The sequence below is a fragment of the Prionailurus bengalensis genome, chromosome B4, assembly GCF_016509475.1.
Source record: "Prionailurus bengalensis isolate Pbe53 chromosome B4, Fcat_Pben_1.1_paternal_pri, whole genome shotgun sequence".
NCBI lineage: Eukaryota > Metazoa > Chordata > Mammalia > Carnivora > Felidae > Prionailurus > Prionailurus bengalensis.
The window spans coordinates 135,645,029-135,665,736 of NC_057358.1; the positions used below are offsets into that span (position 1 = coordinate 135,645,029).

The 20,708-nt window shown below is 58.3% G+C and overlaps 1 protein-coding gene across 1 annotated transcript in view; it reads right to left on the bottom strand.

Annotated features, from left to right (window-relative positions):
- Nucleotides 1–15,311, bottom strand: part of LOC122472857 (NADH-cytochrome b5 reductase 3) — a 28,092-nt gene extending 12,781 nt beyond the window's left edge. Inside the window, exons 1-7 of the mRNA XM_043562794.1 lie at nucleotides 15,189–15,311; nucleotides 7,178–7,309; nucleotides 3,769–3,841; nucleotides 3,277–3,383; nucleotides 1,093–1,222; nucleotides 516–599; nucleotides 207–292 (exon numbers count right to left, since the gene is read on the bottom strand). Coding sequence (XP_043418729.1) covers nucleotides 207–292; nucleotides 516–599; nucleotides 1,093–1,222; nucleotides 3,277–3,383; nucleotides 3,769–3,841; nucleotides 7,178–7,309; nucleotides 15,189–15,209 — 633 coding nt within the window. The 5' untranslated portion in view covers nucleotides 15,210–15,311. The remainder of the gene's footprint in view (nucleotides 1–206; nucleotides 293–515; nucleotides 600–1,092; nucleotides 1,223–3,276; nucleotides 3,384–3,768; nucleotides 3,842–7,177; nucleotides 7,310–15,188) is intronic.
- Nucleotides 15,312–20,708: the final 5,397 nt, after the last annotated feature.

Genomic DNA, 20,708 nt, shown 5'->3' on the forward strand with positions numbered 1-20,708 from the left:
CCCCACTCAGGTCAGACCCTGGGCTCTGGACTGTAAAGCCTGACGCCCACCAGCTACAGCGAAAGCTACCCGTGCACAGGACGCTCAGAGGACCCTCACGTTTCAGCCACAGAGCCGTGCAGACCCCCCAGTGGGTGCCCCGCAGGGGCCGGCAGCCCCTCTGGGGGAGCCGGGCCCGCGCATCTGTGTCAGGAACACTCACTGACCTGGTTGGCGAAGAGCAGGTGGCACACGGTGTGGTCATCTGGGTCTTTCATGATGGCGCGGATCACTTGTAGCATCGGAGTGATGCCTGCAAAACAGCAGCCCCCCCGCGCTGTGAGTACCAGCTGTGTATGGGCACACAGGCCCAGCAGCGCCAGGCAGGCACGGGGTGGGGTGGAGGGGAGGTGCCAGGACAACCGGGCCCGGGCTCCTGACCTTGGGGAGCTCACGACTGCTTCTATCTGTGCCCTGACCCTGACCCGTGACATCTGCCTGCTGGGGGCTCAGCGAAGGGCTCTGGGTCCACATACCGGTGCCTCCTGCAATCATGCCGACAGACTTCGCCGTCTTGATGACGGGGTTGGATTTCTTGTCTGGACGGATGGCAAACTTTCCTGGGGAGAGGAGAAGGTAGAAGGAGACGGGGAGACCCCAGCTCTCAAACAAGCGGTACTTGGGGCTGGACGGGCCGGGGAACCCGCTCCCGCTTCGGGGGCCTGAGGTGTGGGCAGCCAGCTGGGGGCAGGGAGACGATGGGAAGGCGGAGCTACAGGCCAAGGGGAGTGCAGGGGTGAGCCCCTCACTCCCACCGCAGACGGTACTGGGGGGCAGCGGGGGGGCTGGGGAGTGGGACGTGCTCCAGCTTGAAGCTTTCACTTGTTTTCAGACAAACCAAGCTGGTCTGGGGGCCACATCTGGCCCCCGAGGGCAGCCCGTGTGCAGGCCCTGTGCTGGTCAATCTCCCTCCTCTATGGCCGAATAAACCAAGGCCCCAGAGAGGAGACGGCCTGCCCAACAAGAGTCACCCACCCAGACAGCGGCAGAATTGGGGCCCTGCACCCAACCTTCACCGCACCCGCGGGGCCCCGGGATTCCAACCCAAATCACCTTTGCCCTGGTAGACCAGCAGCCCGTTCGGGCCCCGGAACTCAATGGTGTCCCCAATCTTCATGCTTTCCAGGTACTGGGACATCTTGCCCCCAGCAGGAAACTTGGGATGGGTGTCTTTGAAGTAAACCTGCAAGACATTCCCACAGTCCGCAGGGTCACCAGGGTAAGCTCCGGGCCACAGAGGGACGAGAGGAACCTCTTCTGGGTTTCTTCTGCAGCCTGTGTGTGGCTTTCTCACGCAGTGCCCCGGCCAGCCGTCTGCGTGCCAGCCCCCCCCGGAGTCCGCCCTTCCCCAACATCCCCCGGGAACACAGAGCCTCGGCCTGCTGCACAAGGCGACCAACCCGAGGGCCTGCTGCATCAACGTTCTGCGGAGAACTGTCTCCGTGCCCCCTCCCTGCAGGAGATTCCCACGAGGTCAGCGCAGAAAAGCCCCTGGGGAGATGGGCTGGGCCCCACCCGGGCCCCACCCCTCCTGTGTGTCCTCAGCTCTTTCCGTTCTGTGCTGTCATAGAGACAGCGCTCCTGGGACAATTCCCCACCGCCACCACCCACCCCGCCGTGCCCTTTGGGACTTCCCCTCTGGAAGAAGGGAAGGGCTACAAGAAAGACACGGGGAGACCGAGGGTGAGCACCTCGCCCTGGCCAGGGCTGAGGGTGCTGGGCCTCGGGGGGCAAGCAGGAGTGATGGGCAGGGAGGGGGCGGCTGGGGAGGGTGCGGGGACAGGGAGAGGCATGTGGGCCAGGACTCTGGCCAACGGGGAGCAGGGAGCAAGGTCTCTGAGGCAGGAGGGTCTGGTCTTCCTGAGTCTCCCATCCTCTACTTGGATCCCCCCCACCGACACCTTCTCCACATCCGGCTAGAGTGATTCCAACAAGAACAGAGGTCCGAACCGGACCGCCTTCCCTCTCCTTCTGGATAAAGGCCCAAACCTTACCGGGCCCCCAAGGCTCTGCCTGCCCCCCAACCTCCCCCTTCTTGTCCTCTGAAGCCCCCGCCCTTTGCGTCAGTCTAAAAGCCTCCTTCTGACTTCAGGGCCTTTGCACCGGGAAGGTCCTTTTCCTTCCTCTCTGTCTGGGCAACGCGTCCTCGGCCCCCACATCTCACCCCCCTGTTGCCTGCCCAGGGGAGCAGCGCCCATCACCCCACCTGCCTCACCTCTGGTGCCATTCCAGGCGCTCAGTCTCACATGTTTGTCCCCTGGAGCAAGGGGGTCCGCTCTCCAGGCAAAGACAGGCTCCCGAGGCTAGGCCTGGGCACCCAGCAGGATCAAAATGACCCCAAGCTAAGGAGGGACCCAGGCCACAGCCTGGGCTGACAGACCCTGCTCCCTTCCTGCCCTCACAGCCCCTGGGCCTCAGCTCTGGCCCAGAGGGGGGTCTCTGCCGGTCCCTCCACCATGAAGCGCCTAGTGAGGGGACCCACGCAGCAGAGGTAGGACAGTAAGCCTGGTCCACAGGAACGCTGAGCCGGGGTGGCCATGGGGGTTGGGGCCCATACCGGGAGGGCCTCCGACAGCCCACATCCAGGCCTGGGCTGGTTCATAGTAGTTGGACGTGTAATCCAAGAACATGGATCATTCTGGAAAGCCTGTGCTTCTAACTTTCACAAAAGTGTACTGTGCTGTGGTTGGCATTGCTTTTTCCACTCAATACGATGATTTTTAAGATCCTTGTTGGTTATTCTGTGCCTCTCTGGTTCTAAAGGCTGCGTCTCCACAGTGTGTGCTCCGCCCTGACCCACGATGGATCCCAGGTCTCCAGACAACAGCCCCAAGCTCCTCACACTGCTCCTGAGGGGCCCGTGGGCCGTTTCCTCAGGAAAGTGTGCTCAGGAAAGGACCTGCTGGTCACAAGACCGCGTGACCGAGTGCAGTGAAGCGAGCACCCTGGGGCCACCACCAGGGACCCAGCGCCCCAGGCTTTGCCCGTCCAAGAGCGGGAAGGTGAGCCCTGCACGAGCTGCTTGACCTTCCTGGTTTCTCTTCTGCAGACGATCTGTCCTGAGTTGAAGACACTCATCCTGAGCCCCAGTGCCTGCCCTCTGCCAAGGCCTCCATATTGGCTTTTGCTGGGGAGCCAGAGTTTGCCAATCGTTCAGAAACCAGGTGCAAGGGGGCACTGGGCCTTCAGAGACCAGGTCACCCCTGCCCCCACGCGGTCATGGCCCTGAGACCTCACCTTGATGACCAGGTCCACAAAACCCTTGTCGTCATCGCTGGAGACGGGAGTGTAGGGCCGGATGACCAGGTTTCCATCGATTCGAGCCGAGAGGTAGATGTGCTGGCCTGCAGGACGAGGAGGGGTGATTCTGGGAGTTCTGGAGGGGCCGCCAACTGTCTCTGCGGGGTCCACTGAGGCTAGTCAACCCACCGCCCTTTGCCCCACCCCGTACTGAAAGCCTGGCCTGGCTTCGGCTCCACGACCCCCTTCCCGCCCCCACGGGGATTCCCACGACGTCCCAGTTCCTGCAGCCACACCTTTGCTCACGCTGGTACCGCTGCCGGGGACGGCAGCGACTTCCCCTCTCCGGCTGACGCTCATCCCTGGAGGCCCCCATGGCTGTCACCTTCTCCTTGAAGCCTTCCCCACTCTCCCTAGTTCAAGGGCAAAGCTCCCACCCCTGCGGCCCAGCACCCGGTTCCACTCGGGCTGGGTCAGGGCTGCGCTCACCGACGGGGAGGCCCAGGATGTGCTGGGGCGACGGCAGGGCGAAGCGGAACCGCCGGGTGTCATGGTTGATAACCTGCAGGGAGGCCCGAGCTGTTAGACGGCACCCGGGGCAGGGGGACCCCCGACCGCCGAGCTCCCAGCGCCCAGTGTGAGAAGCGATGCTGATTCACGTGGACTCACAAGCTGCACACACGTGTGCCAACGCTGGGTGTGCCTCTGCTCTCACGGGCCCAGAGAAGGGCAGGGACCCAACCGGGGCCACACAGCAAGGTGGTCGGGGTAAGGAATGAACTCGGATCCCAAAGGAAGGCTGCCAGATGGCTCAGGAAATTCTGGGGGCAAGAGAGAGGACCCAAGGCTGCCGTCGGCTTGGACAGTGTCCTGGGGTGGCAGGAAGAGCTCGGGCCCCGGGCTGGCAAACTAGGGGCAGGGCCGAGACAAGGCCTCCGTGGGGTCTCCCCTGCACCCGGTGCAGCCAGGAGCATGGGTGTGGAGGGGCCGTCCGGACGGCAGGCAGCTGTCGGGCACACGTTCACGCCCACGTGAGACTAGGCGATGTGGCAACGTGCGCTCGTGGACACGGTGTCATCACTGGGGACAACAGACTTCTCCGAAGGCACGGAGCATCACTCTGAGCGTCCCTGAAGTGTGCAAGCAGAGCCCGGGGGTCTGATCTCAGGAAGCCAGAGCCCAGCCACCTCTCAGGACACTGGGCTCGGCAGCCAGCGGTCTCCCCGCCCCAGCAGCCCAGGCCCGAAGCCGCATCCCCCGGAAACCTTGCACTCCATGCAAACTGAGCCCCAGGCCTCCTGGGAACGGAGCCCAGCGTTCTCAACTGGTCCTGGGGCTCCAGGTCAGAAACCCACATGCCAGTTTTTGGAAGAAGAACAGAAACGAGGGAAAAACACCGATAATTATTGTGCCGGCCAACGCTAGCAAGGCACAGCAGAAGTCGCACGCGAACATCGGTGCAGAGCTCCGCACGGTGCCGGCATTCGGCTGCTGGCCATGATGAGCTGAGCAGTAGAGCCCCAGAGGTTCAAGGGGACCGTGCAAGTCAGTGGGCCCAGGAAGGGCAGGCGGTGGGGGCCTCCCTGTGCCTGTGGGGGAGCTCGGCGAAAGTTTCCCAAAGTCGACCCACCTGCTGACCCCAAAAAGCCACCACTAGGCTATAACGGGCGTGGGGGCAGATTTAACTGCTAGGACATTTGCCACAGGCCCGGTCAAAGGGAACTGGGGGGGTCCACTGTATGACGTCCCTATGAGGAAATACGAGACAGTCATCAATGAACTAGGGGTGCACCTGGGCGGCTCCGTCAGTTGAGCGCCCAACTGCGGCTCAGGTCACGGTCTCGCAGTTCGTGGGTTCGAGCCCCACATCAGCCTCTCCACTCTCAGTACAGAGCCCGCTTCAGATCTCCTGTCCCCCTCTCTTCCCCTCCCCGGCTTGTGCTTTCCCAAAGATAAACAAATTTAAAAGATAATAATAATGAACCAGGGGAGCCTGGGGGGCTCAGTCGATTAAGCGTCCAACTTCAGCTCAGGTCATGATCTCGCGGTCCGTGAGTTCGAGTCCCATGTCGGGCTCACTGCTATCAACAGAGCCCGCTTCAGATCCTTTCTGCCCCTTCCCCGCTCACGTGCTTTCTCTCTCTCTCTCAAAAATAATGAAAAAAAAATTTTTTTTAATCAGGCTATTAAAAGAAAGAGAAAGTAAGTACACACCTAAAACTCCATACATCATATATACGTGAATGTGATGTCCAGAAGAAGGCTCACACTGGCCCATGAATGGGACCCTCTGCACAGGGGTGGTGTGGGGGGGATGGGAAAGATGGGGCATTCATACTTTATAAACAGGATTTTTAGAGTGAACACATATAAATCATACATTACTTCTGGAATTAAAATTGTTAAAATGATGGGGCGCCTGGGTGGCTCAGTCAGTTAAGCGGCCGACTTCGGCTCAGGTCATGATCTCGCGGTCCGTGAGTTCGAGCCCCGCGTCGGGCTCTGTGCTGACAGCTCAGAGCCTGGAGCCTGTTTCCGATTCTGTGTCTCCCTCTCTCTGACCCTCCCCTGTTCATGCTCTGTCTCTCTCTGTCTCAAAAAAATAAATAAACGTTAAAAAAAAATTTTTTTTTTTTAATTGTTAAAATGTCTACAAAACCTATTGAAAGGGTAAATCTGGTCTCATCTGGGAAGTGGCGGGTTTTTTTTCCTCTTTGGTTTTTGACTTTTCAATGAACTCCTGGTACGAAAGCCGCTCAGGAAGCCCCAATTCTGCGCCTCGGGGACTTGGGACTGATGTGGAGCCTAGGGTGGAGCAGGGGCCCAGGGTTCAGGGCCTTGCAGGTGACTTTCTCTGCTCCATGACTCAGTTTTCCCTGTCACACCCCTTCCGAGGCAGCTGCGGGTGGCCAGAAATAGCACAAGGGAGGGGTTCTGATGAGGGAGAGAAGAGCAGCCGCTAAAGGGAGGCAGGGCAAGGGAGGGAGAGGGTGGTTTTAAATCATGATCAGAAGTTTGAAACGGAAAAGCGTCCAACAGGGAGGGCGGGAGCAAGCCCTCCAGAGAGGCAGGGGGAGCCACACAGAGGGATCGTGAGGTCACGCAGGGAATCTGCACAGAGGCAAAAGATATCTGAGTCCAAGAAGCACCAGGCCCCGAGTCGATGGCCGTGGGGGCGAGGAGGAGTCATTAGCTTTAAGGAAAGGGGCACCGGGACGGGAAGCACGTGGGACCAAGGCAAGGGGCAGGCCTGAGTCCTGGTCCTTCCCCTAACACACAGTGTGACCTCCGATACCCCCCTACTCCTCTTTTGCCCTCTGTTTTCCCATCTGTTCAATGGGTGCTTAGACCCAAAAGTCCTGAGGGGTCCCTCTTGCTCTGACCTTCTGTGGGATAGAGAGTGTGGTTCAGAGAACAGGCTCCGTGGTCAGAGACATAGGTTCAAATCCCTTTGCCGCTTACTAGTAGCCTTAGAAAGGGACATCACTTCGGGGCACCTGGGAGGCTCAGTTAGTTAAGTGTCCAACTTCAGCTCTGGTCATGATCTCATGGTTCGTGGGTTTGAGCCCCACATCCGGCTCTGTGCTGACAGCTCGGAGCCTGGAGCCTGCTTCGGATTCTGTGTCCCCCTCTCTCTCTGCCCCACCCCTGCTTGTGCTCTGTCTCTCTGTCTTTCAAAAATGAATAAACATTTAAAAAAATAACATCTAAAAGAAAGGGACATCACTTCAATTTTCCCATCTGTGAGATGGGCAGACAATAGGACCTACTTCGGGGGGGGGGGGAGGGGGGCATGCCCTGGGCACACAGCAGGTGCCAACAAACACTGTGATGCAGGCAGGGAGACAGAGGAGCCTCCGGGGGCCCATACCCTGCCCCTATGGTGACTGGCACTCACCTCCTTGTCGATGAGCCTCAGCGGGTACTTGATGTCCGGGCTCTCGAGGGTGATGGCCGGGGTGGAGCGATGGAACAGCTTCATGAGCAGGTTGTAGAGGAACCAGACTGGGGAGAGGACCACGTGGCCCAACTGAAATGACAGTGACAGACCCACGAGGTCAGCGTGGGCACGGGGAGGGGCCTGCCGCCTGTCTTTCCCACAAACACACCAGTTGTTTCACACCTCCAGGCCTCTCTCTGCTCATGCTGTCCCCTCTTCCAGGAGCACCCTCTCCCCCACCATCCTCATCCAGGGAACCCCATCACCTACTTTGGCGTCGGCTGGGAGAAGTTACAAAAACAAGACACGTGAAACCTATCAGTTATTCCTAAGTCACTGGAAAAGCTCCATTTCCCAGATGAACCAGGACAAAGAAAGCTACCTAACTGGGCACGTATCCCTTTTCACTCTGGCTGCTAGGAAGCTCAGAGTAAAGCTCACAAGTAACTATGCTTAACCTTGAGCACTGTGTGCCTGTGCTCCCTCCCTCCTTCCCTTCCTTTAGTCAGTTTCCCTGGTCCTACTAAGTGATCTCAAGTGCTAGCTCTATTTAGACGGACAAACCCCTGAGCCCCAGGATTCCGCCTTCAGGTGTGGGGGACAGCTGAGGCACTGAACTGGACACTGGGAAGCTCTGCTCCTTGTTGGCTGTGTGATCCTAGGTAAGTCCCTTCCCCTCTCTGAACTGGACCAGGTGACCTGCAAGGTCCCCTGAAGCTCTGAGAGTCTACTGCTCAGCACCACGCTGAGCCCCACACAGGTGTTCATCCCAGGACAACCCTCAGAGGGTTGCAGATGAGCAAACAGCTCAGAGGGGTGAAGCAACTTGCCCACACTCACACAGCTGGTGGGTGGGGAGCTGCAATTTGAACCTGAGTCCACTTGCTTCCTCGGTCACACTCTTCAACTACCGGCCCACGCTCACCGTGCTGTGTGACCCTCAGAGGCTCCTCCTTGCCAACGCCCTGCCCCCCACATCTCAACCTCGGAAAGACCCTAAGAGGTGGTTTCGATTTTTGAAAAACAGACAAAACCCAAATCTCACGGCAGATAGCTCACTGCTTAGGTTCATTTGGAGAGAACAACCTTGCAAAGAAAGACGACTGGCCACCTGTACTTTCTAGCTGTTTTTTTGTCCCTGGGCAAATCACTTAGCCTCTCCGAGCTGCTTCTCCGTCTGTGAATTGGGATCATTTCATCTGTCTACAGCCATGAGGAAACAGTGAGGGCTATTCTCCAGAGTAACTGGCCAGGGCTCCTCAAAAATGTCAATGGCACACACACAAAAAAAAACAAAAACAAAGAAAGGGTGGAGAACCGGTCCAGATTAAAGAAAGCTCTAGTGGGTTGAACGGTGGCCCCAAAAGATAAATCCATCCAGATCCTGGGAATGTGTCCTCACCTGGAAAAAGGGTCTTTGTAGATGCAACTCAACTAAGGGTCTTGAGACGAGATCATCTTGGAATACCCTGGTGGGCCCTAAACTCCGTGACAAGTGTCACCGACAGCCACCAGAAGCAAGAGGAGACAAGAAGGACCCTCCCCTAGATTTCCAGACAGACAGGTGATCTGCCAATACCTTCATTTCAGACTTCTGGCCTCCAGAACCGTAAGGGAGTCATTTCTTTTACGCTAGTTTGTGGTGATTTTTTACACAGTCCTAGGGAACCAACACAGAGGCCAGAGAGACAGAACAACGGAATGTGATGTGTGGTTTTGGATTGAATCCTGGGCCAAAAATAAAATAGTTATAAACGTCAATACTGAGGCAATTGGCAAAATATGAATTAAGACCCACAGATTAGACACGAGCATTGGATCAATGCTACTTTCCTGATTTGATCACTGCCCTATAATTAGGCAACAGAACATCCTTGCTCTTAGGAGGCACCCACTGAAGTACTTAGGGACACTGTGTCTGTAACTTACTCTCAGATAATTAAAAAAAAAAAAAAATATGCACACACACCTAACAAAGCAAATACAATAAACGTTTACAGTTGGGCCATCTGGGCAAAAAGTTTACAAGAATTCTTCGTGCATTCTTGCAACTTCACTGTAAGTTTGAAATAACTTCAAAATAAAACTAGGGCTGGGGTGGGGAGAAGGCCACAACGGTGGTTCAAACAGTGAGGCTGGGAGCACAAAACACTGCTTCTCCAGAAAGCTGTCTTAGGTTTTGTTCGGCACCCATGACCAGTACACCTCCCTGACTTCGGTTCTCTCACCAAACGACCATGTGTTCTTCTTATCATAACCCTACTGGATCCCTTTTTTGCCTTGGTTGCCAGGAAGCTCAGAGCCAAGTTCTCTGCTGGCACGGAGGCCTCTCTGCTTCCTTTGTGGGCTTCCTGAGGTAGTGAATAGACTTGGAGGTGGTCCTTGCCCTACTCGGGGCTGGGTGAGAGGACCCTGCTCTCTCAAGGCCCACCCTACTGCTCCCTGGCTTCCTGGAAGCCTTGCCGGGATTCCCACTTTGTGTCAACCCAGGGAGGGTGCTCTGGCCGAGCACCTGAGCCTCAGTGTCTCATCTGTAGAAGGAAGGTAAGGCCTACCGCTCGGCCCACCTCCTGGGGGAGTCAAGATATGAGATGAGACAAGGGTACCCAGGCCACAGAGGGATGTGGGCGCACACACAGGAGCTTCTCTTGACACCCTCGGTGGGCCTCTACCACTGGGGAGACGGAATACCCAAGTGAAGGAAGGGCAGAAGCACCAAGATCCCGCGCCAGGCCTGGCCCCTGCTCCCCAAACCGGCCCGGCGGCTTCAAGTTACCCTGTTGCGGCTGTGGGCTGTGGTTACAGGCGCGCTTTGTCGGGCTTAGAACAAGGTGCCTCTCTCCCAGGCAGGGCCTCCAGGCTGAGTGCGGTCCAGGTCTCACCCCACAGAGCCCCTGGTCTGTGATTGATGGGTCCGAAGGAACGGGCTGTGGGAGCCAGCCAAGGCTCCCCTCTCCAGCCCCACCCACCACGCGGCAGGGGTCTCTGGCGGCCGCACATTTAACCAGCACCTACCGCGTCCCAGGCACCGCACAGCGTTCTACCCATCCTGGGTCTCGTTAAAGGCCCTCGTTAAAGCCCCAGCTCAGGACCTCAGGAGAGAATCCTGGCCTCTCCAGGCCCCACCCCCCTCAACTGCAAGAGGACGGTCTCCTCCAGGGCTGGGGAGGACAGGAAGACAGGTGAGAGGGCCGTGCACAGAGCGGACGCAGCAAACGTTCCCAAGCTGGCACGGCTCCAGGAGTGGGACGTGAGCTCCCTGAGATAATCCTCGTTTTCGCCTTGGCTGTAGGCGCTGTGATTATCACCAGGTTACAGATAAGGAAACTGAGGCCCAGAGAAGGTCAGTGTCTTGTCCCAGGTGCACCACAGCCGATCCTTGGGGGACCACACTCACAAGTGATACTACTGTCCCTGTTTCTCAGAGACGTTAAGTGCCTTGCACGTGGTCCTACAGCAAGTCAAGGGTGGAGCCAGGACTCAACCCCAGGCCCGTCTAGCCCTTCCCGAGCCACCTCCCAGGACAGGTGCCCTCTCTGTGCCCCAGCCACAGAGCCCAAGGCCCGAATCCCACAGCCTCATACCCTGCCTCTCGTGATGAGGCCCCAACTGCCAAACCAACAGGCCACCCGTCCCCTCCTCAAGCACCCACGATGGCTCCCCGCTGCCTGCCTCCACTCAAGGCCCCTGCTATGTGGCCGTAACACTGGCCAAAAGCCTTTCCTCAGGCCTTTGCACACTCTTCTTTCTGCCCCAGATGCCCTTCCTCTTCCCTCATCCAGCCAGGAAGCTCCTGCTCATCCTCAGACCCCAGTCTAAATGTCAAATCTTCCCTGACTGGCCCCTCCCTAGCTCATCAGGCCCTCAGCAGACTCCCATAGCCCCTGCTCCCCTCTCTAAACTCCCCTGGGACTGAGGACTATTCTGCAGATTCCTCTGCTACGGGCCCTGCCATGTCAAGCGGAGAAGCCATATCCATGGGGAACACTGGTGAGGGAGAAAGTGGAGTGAAGTTAGGTTTGCATCGTAGGGAGCCCTGGAGATGAACTTGAAGGACAGTGAGAGCCAGCTGGAGTTGTCTGGTGCTCCCCGGGGTTTCGATTTCCCCCAACACAGCCGCTTGGCCTGTAGCTCATTGTACAATCTGCAGAGAACCTTCCCCTGCATTTCCTCACTGACCCACAGCGGTAGGAAATAGGCCAACTGCATTCTTCATTTAACAAATGAGGAAACCGAGGCTCAGGGAGGCCCTGGGTGGAGGCCGCAGCCCTAGACCAGACCTTCCAGCTTCCAAGTGCCAGCCTTGCATACCCGGGATGCCAGCCGTGGCTCAAACGGCTGGGCCAGAGCCTACGTGTGGTCACAGTCGCCGTGAAACAGCAGATCCTAGATCAGAAGCCCCAGAAGGGGCAGGGGTGGGGGGGGGGGTGGGGGAATCTGTGGTCTCATCACCATTGCATCCCCAGAGCTCAGAGCAGGGACACTCAATAAACATGTGTGGATAAATTCGTGAAGGGACAGCAACAACCTCCCCCTCCCCCCCACCCCAGTCTCTGTCTGACTCTTTATTTTGCCTGGAAGTTTCAGGAGTCAGGGCAAGAGGCCAGATCCCTCCCGGGTGAGGGCGGGGCACCAGCTCATCTTGTCCCTTTGAAGACCCAAAGTCCTCCACAGAGCACAGGCCGGGGTGGCTATGATCCTCGCTTCGATCCTGGCTTCCTGGCAGCTCCACATTGGTGAGGCACGCCTACCGCGTGGAGGGATGCTAGGATCAGAGCCATGGCCGGAAGGAGCCGCCCGTGTGGGCAGCTGATAAATGTCAGCAGCAGCCTTCCTTGCAGCCTCCGGTCCCCAAAACTGGGCTATGCAGAGCGAGGTACAGCTGCTTTGCTCCCATTATCTCACATAATCCTCAAGCCTAGGCGACGGGAGCTGATACCACCCCCATTTCGGGCGAGGAAACAGAGGCCTGGGTGAAAGACCTGGCCCGAGGGCCGGGATGTGAACCCAGGCACGTGACCGAGTCCACGCACTGAGTCACCGTACCGCCCTGCCTCTCTGCGCCTGTGGACTCTGCATATGTACGAACTCCTACCTGGGGAGGCAGCTGTGGGCAGACCCTCGCTGTCAGTCAGTCCTTCAGGCCATAAACCCCAGTGAGCACACCTATCGGGACTCACGGGGGATTCGGGGAACACCAGCCAGGGGACCCTGCCCCTGAGGAGCTCAAGCCAGTGGGGAAGACAGACACAGTCCGGGGAAAGGGAGTCCGGGGAAAGTTAAAGGTGGAGGCTCTACCAGATTCACAAGGGGTAGGGATGCCCTGTTCCTACAACCTGGGGGCAGAATGAATTCTGCAGCCCCTCCTAGTCCACGGTACCACCCCCACCCCTGCAAGTCGTGGACAGAGTAAACAGGAGGCAGATGGTGGAAGCCAAGGCCCCACCCCAGCTCCTCCTCGGCCTTGCTGCTCAGACACACACACGTACACATGTGTATGCACACATGCGCGCACACACACGCGCACACACACAATCACCACAGCCCCTCGGGGGGATCTAGGGGACAGCTGCCCCCCAGGCCTTGACCTGGTGCCCCGCAGGCCGTGCTCGGCCCACCGGGGAACCCACCACCTGCTTTTCCTCACCTCTGCTGACACAGAAAGAGAGAGGGAAAGGGGCAGCCAGAGTCCCAGGATGTCTCCAGGGCGCCCCCAGCTCACCCACCATTGCTGAGGGGATGGGCAACCCTGCTGCCCCCCACACGGCACCCTGCCCAGCTGCCCCACTCTGTGGAGTTCCCTACTGGGACCCGGGCACCCGCTCTACCCAGGTGGGGTCTGAGCACAGGCCTAGCCCTCCCGGGGGGCCGGCTCCCGGTGCTGAGGCTTACCTGCCTGCCACCCGCCAGCCGCCCCGCTGGGATCTGAGTGTCCACCTCCCTCTGGGTCCCCTTCTCAGGAAGTGGGAGGAAGTGGGAGGGAGTGGAGGAAGTTCTGCAGCGGGGGGCTCCTGGCTCGGAACCGTGGGGGAAGTGCACCCAGGAGGAGGGGCAGGTGGACAGCAGAGCCACTTTCCGTGGAGGAGACACAGTCCCGCTCCCCTGGAGCTAGGGGCAAGGGCCACGGAAGAGCCACAGAGCTGCGGGGGCAGCGAGGGAGCCTGGGACTCTACCTGTCGTGGCGGTCTATCGGGGCCCACTGAGCACTCACGGATGTGCCGGGGGCAGGGGAGCCACGGTCCCGGCTGGCAGGCCAAACCCCCGATGTTCCCCCAAGTGCCAGTCCCTGAGCTGGGGCCCCCTGGAGTATAGGAGGAGGCCTCCTGCAAAGCCTGTACACCCCAGATAAGAGTCTGGTGCCCAGAGCCTGAGCCAGCCTCCCGCAGACCCTGTGGAGCTGGTGTGCCAGGAGGCCCGGCTAGGGTCTGCTGTGGGCATTTTGGGCTACGTGGGGACCCCAGCAGGTCAATCCCTGCCCACCTCTTGGACAGAGGGGGCCGTGGAGCTGGTGAGTCTCCTAACTCACAAGGGGGTTGCAAGGGGGCCTTGGCAAAATGTATGGAGCGGCCACCTGCTGGGGGCACAGTGACAAATCCAACCAGCACCAGCTAGAAAGTGAGAAGCACTGTGGGAAAACAGCAGGGGTGGGGGTCCGGGGGCGGGGTTGAGTAACGAAGGAGGAGGGTCAGGACGTTACCCTCAGTAATGCCCACAGGTTTGCCCTGGGCAAGGCTGCTCCTAGGTCTGGATGTCCCCCAGAGTCCTGGGCTGGGCCACAACTGCAGGAACAAACACCCGGGGGCCAAGAGAACCATTTGCCTCATCCTGAGCAGGAGCCTCACAGAGCCAGAGGGAAGAGGCAGGCGCTTGGGGTGGAGGTGGCTGCGGACGCAAGTGGCTCTGGGCCTAATCCTCTTGACGCCCGCCCTGCCACTGCTCCCGGTGCCCAGCCAGCTCCCGGGACCAGAGCACGTCCGGGGGTGGGGGGCAGGAGGGAGGCTGGAGCACCCATCCCCAGGCCCTCCACTGTGGCTTTTGAGAAATCCCAGAGAGGAGGCGGGCAGGGGAGGAGGGGGAGGGAGGCACCGGGAGTCCCAAAAGTGACAGCATGATGGTGGACTTTGGAGCCCCACAAGTTCAGCACCACCCCCCCCAGCATGGGAAGGCGGCCAAGTGTGAGTCGAGTTTCTTCATCTGTGAAACCGGGTTCCTCGCGAGGGCCTCACAAGTCTTGCAGCCCCGCAGCAGCAGGCAGGGGGTGCAGCGTGGTCACCGGTGTCCGGAGAAGCCACGAACCCTGCCATGCAGCCGCATCGCCCGCACGCGCCCCCTCCCACATTCACGCGCTCGCAGAAACTCTCACGCACGTGCACTCGGCCACACACCCTCTCACTCATACTCTCCTGTACTCGCACCTCACACCACACCCACTCCGTATGCTCACACTCAGCCACACATCTGCACACACACACACACACACACACACACACACACACACACCCGTGGGCGCTCGCGCACTCTCGTGCACGCTCACAGGTCACAGCACACCCCGCCGTGTCATGGTCACACTTGGCCACACACGTGCACTCACCGACTCGCGCGCACTCGCATTCTCACACGCACTCTCGTGCACACTCGCACACTCGGGCACACGCCAACTTTCCCAGCCACACCCTCTCTCCCACCCTCGCTCGCAGGGCTCACGCGCAGCCCGCTCCGCCCTCCACGGGGCGGGACCCGGAGGGATGCGGGCGGCGGCCGGGCGCCCCAGTGCCCGTCAGCCGGGTGCCCGCCGCCCGCACGCCCCTCGGGAGGAGGGCTGGGTCCCGGCCATGGAGGGCCGGGGCGTGAGTCACGGCGCCCACCGGGCACGCGCGGGGCGGATGGGGGGGCCCCGTGCTCCCGACCCCGCGGCCCCGTCCCTGCCCCCCCGCGCCCCCCGCGCCCCCCGCGCCCCCTCCCCGCCTACCGTGCTCAGCTGGGCCCCCATGGTGGCGCCGCTCCTCGCTCGCTCCGCCGCCGCCGAGACAGTCGGGCCGCCGCGCCCAGGGCCCGCCCCCTGGCGGCGTCACCCTCGGAGGAGGGGCGGGGCCGAGCGGGCGGCCCCGCCCCTCACGCCGCCGCGAGGAAGGGGCGGCGGCGGGGACCCCGCGCACGGCACGTGGCCCGCGGAGGGGTCGCCCCGCTAGCGCTCGGCCGGGCCCGGGCCCGCTGGGCGGCCTCGGGTGGGACGTCGGCCTTCCCAGGGCCCCCCTCTCCCCTCGCGCTCGTCGCCAGAGAGGGGGAAGGTGGCGCCCTCCCCCGATGGGATCCGGAACTTAAAATCCGGAAACCACCAGGCCACGCCTGGCCTAACTTCGCAGGGTGGCCCTGAGCGCGGTGCTGGGCCTCACAGGCCTCCATATTCCCGACTCGGTTTAGCTCAGGCCCCCTCCAGGCCTGTGAACGTGCTGTTCTCTCTCTCCGGGACACTATCCCCAGCTGCCCCAGGGCCAGCCCTGGCTTACTGTTTGGCTGTCAGGTCAGCTGTTCCCTACTCAAGTCCTGCCCTGCCCCCTCCCCCCCCCCCCCCACCAGGCTGACCCTGTGTCTTCGTAGCACTTCGCTTGGAGCTGAAGTCATCCCGTGTGTTGTATCGGGGATGGTCTGCCCCCAGCCCCACCGCATCCCAGTGGACTGTGTACTCCCTGGGGGCAGGACTCTGCTCTGAAGTCCCTTGCATGCATGCCCGGAGCCTAGCACAGAGCCTGGCATACAGTAGGTGCTCAATACTTGTTGAATGAGTGAATTTAACAGTATCTCCTCTGTGTAGGCCCACGATGGTCCCTGGGGGGCTCTCTGGCCCTAGCCTCCTGGAATGGTCTTGGACCCGGATGTGAGCTCCCGATAATCTGACTTGGTCAGGCTGCCAGGTGATGTGTTCCTGCAGCATGGTTCTGGCCAGGCGGAGAACTGGGCCTTCCAGGCAGAAGGAACTGGGCAGAGCCTGGAGGTAGGAACAAGGTGGACAGACACAAGGTCACAAAAGCCAGAGGGACTGGAACAGCGGAGCTGGGGGCACAGTGGTGTGATGTGAAGTTGGGATGAGGCAGTATGGGGGCCTGGGTGGAGAGAACCGGAATGTGGGGGACTGTGGGGAAGATTTAGGCCTGTGGGGGAGTGAACAGCTGGTTTTAAAAGAGGACTGGGGACAGTGGAGAGAGGGACAGAGAAAGAGATCTGCTGCCTTAGACTACAAGGGTAAATGTGAGAGCAGATCAGTTAGACATGATTTCAGTTGTATTGGTCACATTTTAAAATTAATTATTATTATATTACTATTATTTAGTAATCTCTATGCCCAACATGGGGCTCAAACTCACAACCCTGAGATCAAGAGTCGCATGCTCCACCGACTGAGCCAGCCACCGGCTGATCAAAATTATTGATCACAATTTTAAGATCACAGTAGTTCTGTTTCTTTGGAGAGGGAGGGCTAGATTTCTCCCCAGACTCCACGGGAACTGCTCACCTCCTGCAGGACAGTAGGGCGGTCATAGTGTCGAGGGGTATGTGGGGAGCAGAGAGAGGGGCTAGGATGACATTGATTAGGTGGCCCCCTCCTGCTGTTAGAACTCAAATCAAGCGGGTAGTTTTAACTGCCATTCACTGGTGTGACAGGCTCAGGCCTTCCCCATTCAGGGTCTTCCTCTGTGGGAGGTGGGGGAGGGCACGGTGTCTTTAAGACTTTTTCTTTTTTTTTTTTTTTAATGTTTATTTTTAAATTTTTTTTTTCAACGTTTATTTATTTTTGGGACAGAGAGAGACAGAGCATGAACGGGGGAGGGGCAGAGAGAGAGAGGGAGACACAGAATCGGAAACAGGCTCCAGGCTCCGAGCCATCAGCCCAGAGCCCGACGCGGGGCTCGAACTCACGGACCGCGAGATCATGACCTGGCTGAAGACGGACGCTTAGCCGACTGCGCCACCCAGGCGCCCCTTTAATGTTTATTTTTGAGAGAGAGAGAGAGAGTGTGTGTGTGCTCAGGGAAGGGCCAGAGGGAGAGAGGGGGACAGAGGATCCGAAAAGGACCCTGTGCTGACAGCAGTGACCCGGCCGTGGGGCTGGAACTCACAAACCGTCAGATGTCATGACCTGAGCCAAAGTCAGATGCTTAACTGACTGAGCCACCCAGGAGCCCCAAGACCACTTCTAATTCTGATATTTTATTTCTGGGTGTGCCCTCAGGCTTGGAAAAATACCCAATGGACAGAGAAATTGCAAGAATCGTACAATGAACTATCAGATTCCCCAGCTGTTACCATTTGACCTGTCTCTCTTCTCTCCCATCCTCCCTATGTTTGCTTTTGCTGAGCCATAGAGAATTGCAGATATGTGACCTTCACCTCTGAATACTTCACCACATTTCTCCTAAGAACAAGGCTGTTCTCTGACATACTGCTGTTCAGTGATCAAGTTCAGGAACTTTAACATCAATACAATACTGTTACCTAGTCCCGGGTCCACGTTCCATTGCCCCAGATGCCCATGTAATGTCCTTTCTGGCTGTTATTTTTTTTTCTGGTTCAGGGTTTAATCCCAGGCTAAGCGTGGAGTTTACCTGGCAGGTCTCCTTCGGATCAGAGGGCAGGTGATGGACTGTTCCCTGTTGTTGCCCGGCCCGGTCTACCTGCAATAAGGTAACTTCTCCTTGGATGCTATGTGAATGCCCTGATCCCCAACAAACTTTGATCCAGTGATTTTTAGCATGTGCGGATGCTGCTTGCCTGAATCAATTATCACTGAGGTGGTTTAACTGGTTTACAAGGTGCTTTGGGTTGGGGGAAGACCATCCTAATCATTCCTCAAGGTCCTTCCATGAGCCAAAGAACAGAAACTCCCCCCAAGCCTGCCTTCTGGGCACGCCCTGCCAGCTGGGAATCCCCTACTCTAGTCAGGTGTTTGATCCTTGGGAGAGACTGAGGATGGAGAAACCATTAGTTTCATTTGCTAGGAGAGGAAGCTGAGGCCCAGGGAGAGGAGAGAAGTGGCCAGTAGTGGAATAGCCCCTCCCGAGGAGTCTCTGGGCTCCATGGACGAGGGTGGGCGTTTGGGAAGGAGACTTTCAGGCAGAATAATGGGCAGGGTTTCTGGGTCCAGGTTGGGGCTCTCTGACCCCTGACAGCCCCCCTCCCCGGTCCCTGTTATCTGTGTAAGTTCTAGGTTGCCAAATTTCGCAGATAAAAATATAGGGTGCCCAGTTAAATTTGAATTTTAGTTAAACAATGAACTTTTTTTTAGTAGTTAAGTATGTCCCAGTTGCTGCACCAAAAATTACACTAAAACCTCATGATGTCTAGGATGTTTGGACTGACACTCGGGTTGCCAAGTAAGATATAGGACATCCAGTTCAATTCTAATTTCAGGGTACCGATGAATAATTTTTAAACTCAGATGTAGCGAATAAAAGCACGTGTGGCAGGTGTTATCAGATGCAAGAAATGAGGCAGGTGACATTGGTGGGCCTTGAATGCTGGGATGAGCTGCCCTTCTGTCAGAGTAGATGACAGCCCTGGAAGAAGGGACTTGAGCTTGGAAGGCCCTTGCCAGACAGTTCTAGAAAGCTCCCTCTGGGGGGCATCTGGCTGGCTCAGTTGGTAGAGCATGCGACTGTCGATCTCGGGTCGTGAGTCCAAGCCCCAAAGAGAAAGCTTCCTCTGGCTGTGGGAGGCGGGGAGTGTGGGCAGAGGCGAGCAAGACTGAAGGTCAGGGACCAATCAGGGGGCAGCTGCAGTGACCAGTGACATGCCATAAGGTTCAGACTAATGCTCAGGGGATGTAAAGAGCGTTCAGGGGGCAGGACCTATGGGGCCTGAGGTCCACCAGCTCAGGAAGGGGGGCAGGAGGCCTCTGGCTTGGCATGAGCCGGGTAAGTTTAAGGGGCTGTGGGAGAGGGGGCGGGAAAGGCCTGAGAGTCAATGGGGTCCGGCATCTGGAGTTCAGAAGGGGCCAGGCCCGAGGAGAGAATGGCTCCGGGGCGGGGAAAGAGGGACACAGGGCTAGGGTGGGGCAGGGGGCTGTGCAGCGGGGACCCGGGAGGCATTTCTGCCCTAATTACCTCCTGCCGTAGGAGGAACTAGAGGAACACAGTAGCAGCAGCTGCAGAGCTGGGGTGGCCACCTAGCCAGAGGCCGAAGCATTAATGGTGGAATCCAGCCGCCTGCTCCGTGTGTGAAAGTGCTGGGACAGGGAGGGTGTGCTGGGACAGGAGGTCAGCCCCAGGGTTACCAGACCTGTTCTGCCGAGGCCTCTTTGGAAGCCAAGCAGCCTGCTCTGGCACAGTCTTTGTGTGGGCACAAAGGGAGGTTGAAGAAACAGGAATCGGGGCGGCGTGCATTCTATGTGGCAACCTCATCAGTTCTCCTCGGAAGTACTCGAAGCACAGTCCCAGCCGAGCTCGGGAGCCAGTCATTTCTTACCCAGGGTATCGTGTGCCCAGCTTACGGAGGAGAAGCGTGGCTCAGAGAGGGAAGAACCTTGCCCGAGGCCACATGTCACAACAGCTGATGGGGGTTTGGGTTGGAGTTTGAACCCGGGTCTATTTGCTTCTGAAACTCAGCTCTCCCCATGGCCGCCTGACCCTGGAATTAGGCATCTGTTTTCCCTCTTCCTTGTTGGCCTGGGCTGCCTTACAGCGAATGGCAGGGACTGACTCCGGGGTGGGGAGCTCCGGGTCACTCCCCATAAAATACTGCCTTCTCTAGACCAGAAATTTTCTTTCCTTTTTTGTTTTTAAAGTGTATTTATTTTGAGAGAGAGAAAGAGCACAAGCAGAGAGGGGCAGAGAGAGAGGGAGAGAGAGAGAGAATCCCAAGCAGGCTCTGCACAGTGTGGAACCTGACGTGGGGCTCGAGCTCATGAACTATGAGATCACGACCTGAGCTGAAACCAAGAGCCGGATGCTTAACTGACTGAGCCACCCAGGTGCCCCTAGACCAGAAATTTTCAAAATCTTGGCTCTTGCCATGTGACCTTGGGCAAATCACTCCCCTCTCTAGGCCTGTTTTCTTGCCTACAAAATAGACGACCATCTAGAATCTAGATAGAACCTTGCCAGAACTTGCAGGCAAGTTCTAGAATCTAGATAGAACTTGCCAGGTCGCAAAGTGCTGGCCGAAGGGTGGCATCCAGCCCACGGGAGAATCTGTTCTGGGTTTTGGCTTCATTTGAATTAATTGCCAACTTAGGATTTCTGGCTTCTTATGATAAATCCGAGGCTCTTGCCGTATCAGCTTCCAGCCTGGGGGCCCTTCAGGTTCTGATGAGGCTGAGGTTCAGGTCCTCCCGAGGTGCTCCGACAGTGTGTAATTCTCACGCACTCTGCTCCGTGGAAAGCAGGAGTCGGGGGTTGTAGGCTTGGCTCTGCCCAAACCAGCCGTCTAGGGCCAGTGACCATTCCTCTCCGGGACACGTCCACAAACAGGGGTGATCTGCATATCTCAGAAGGCC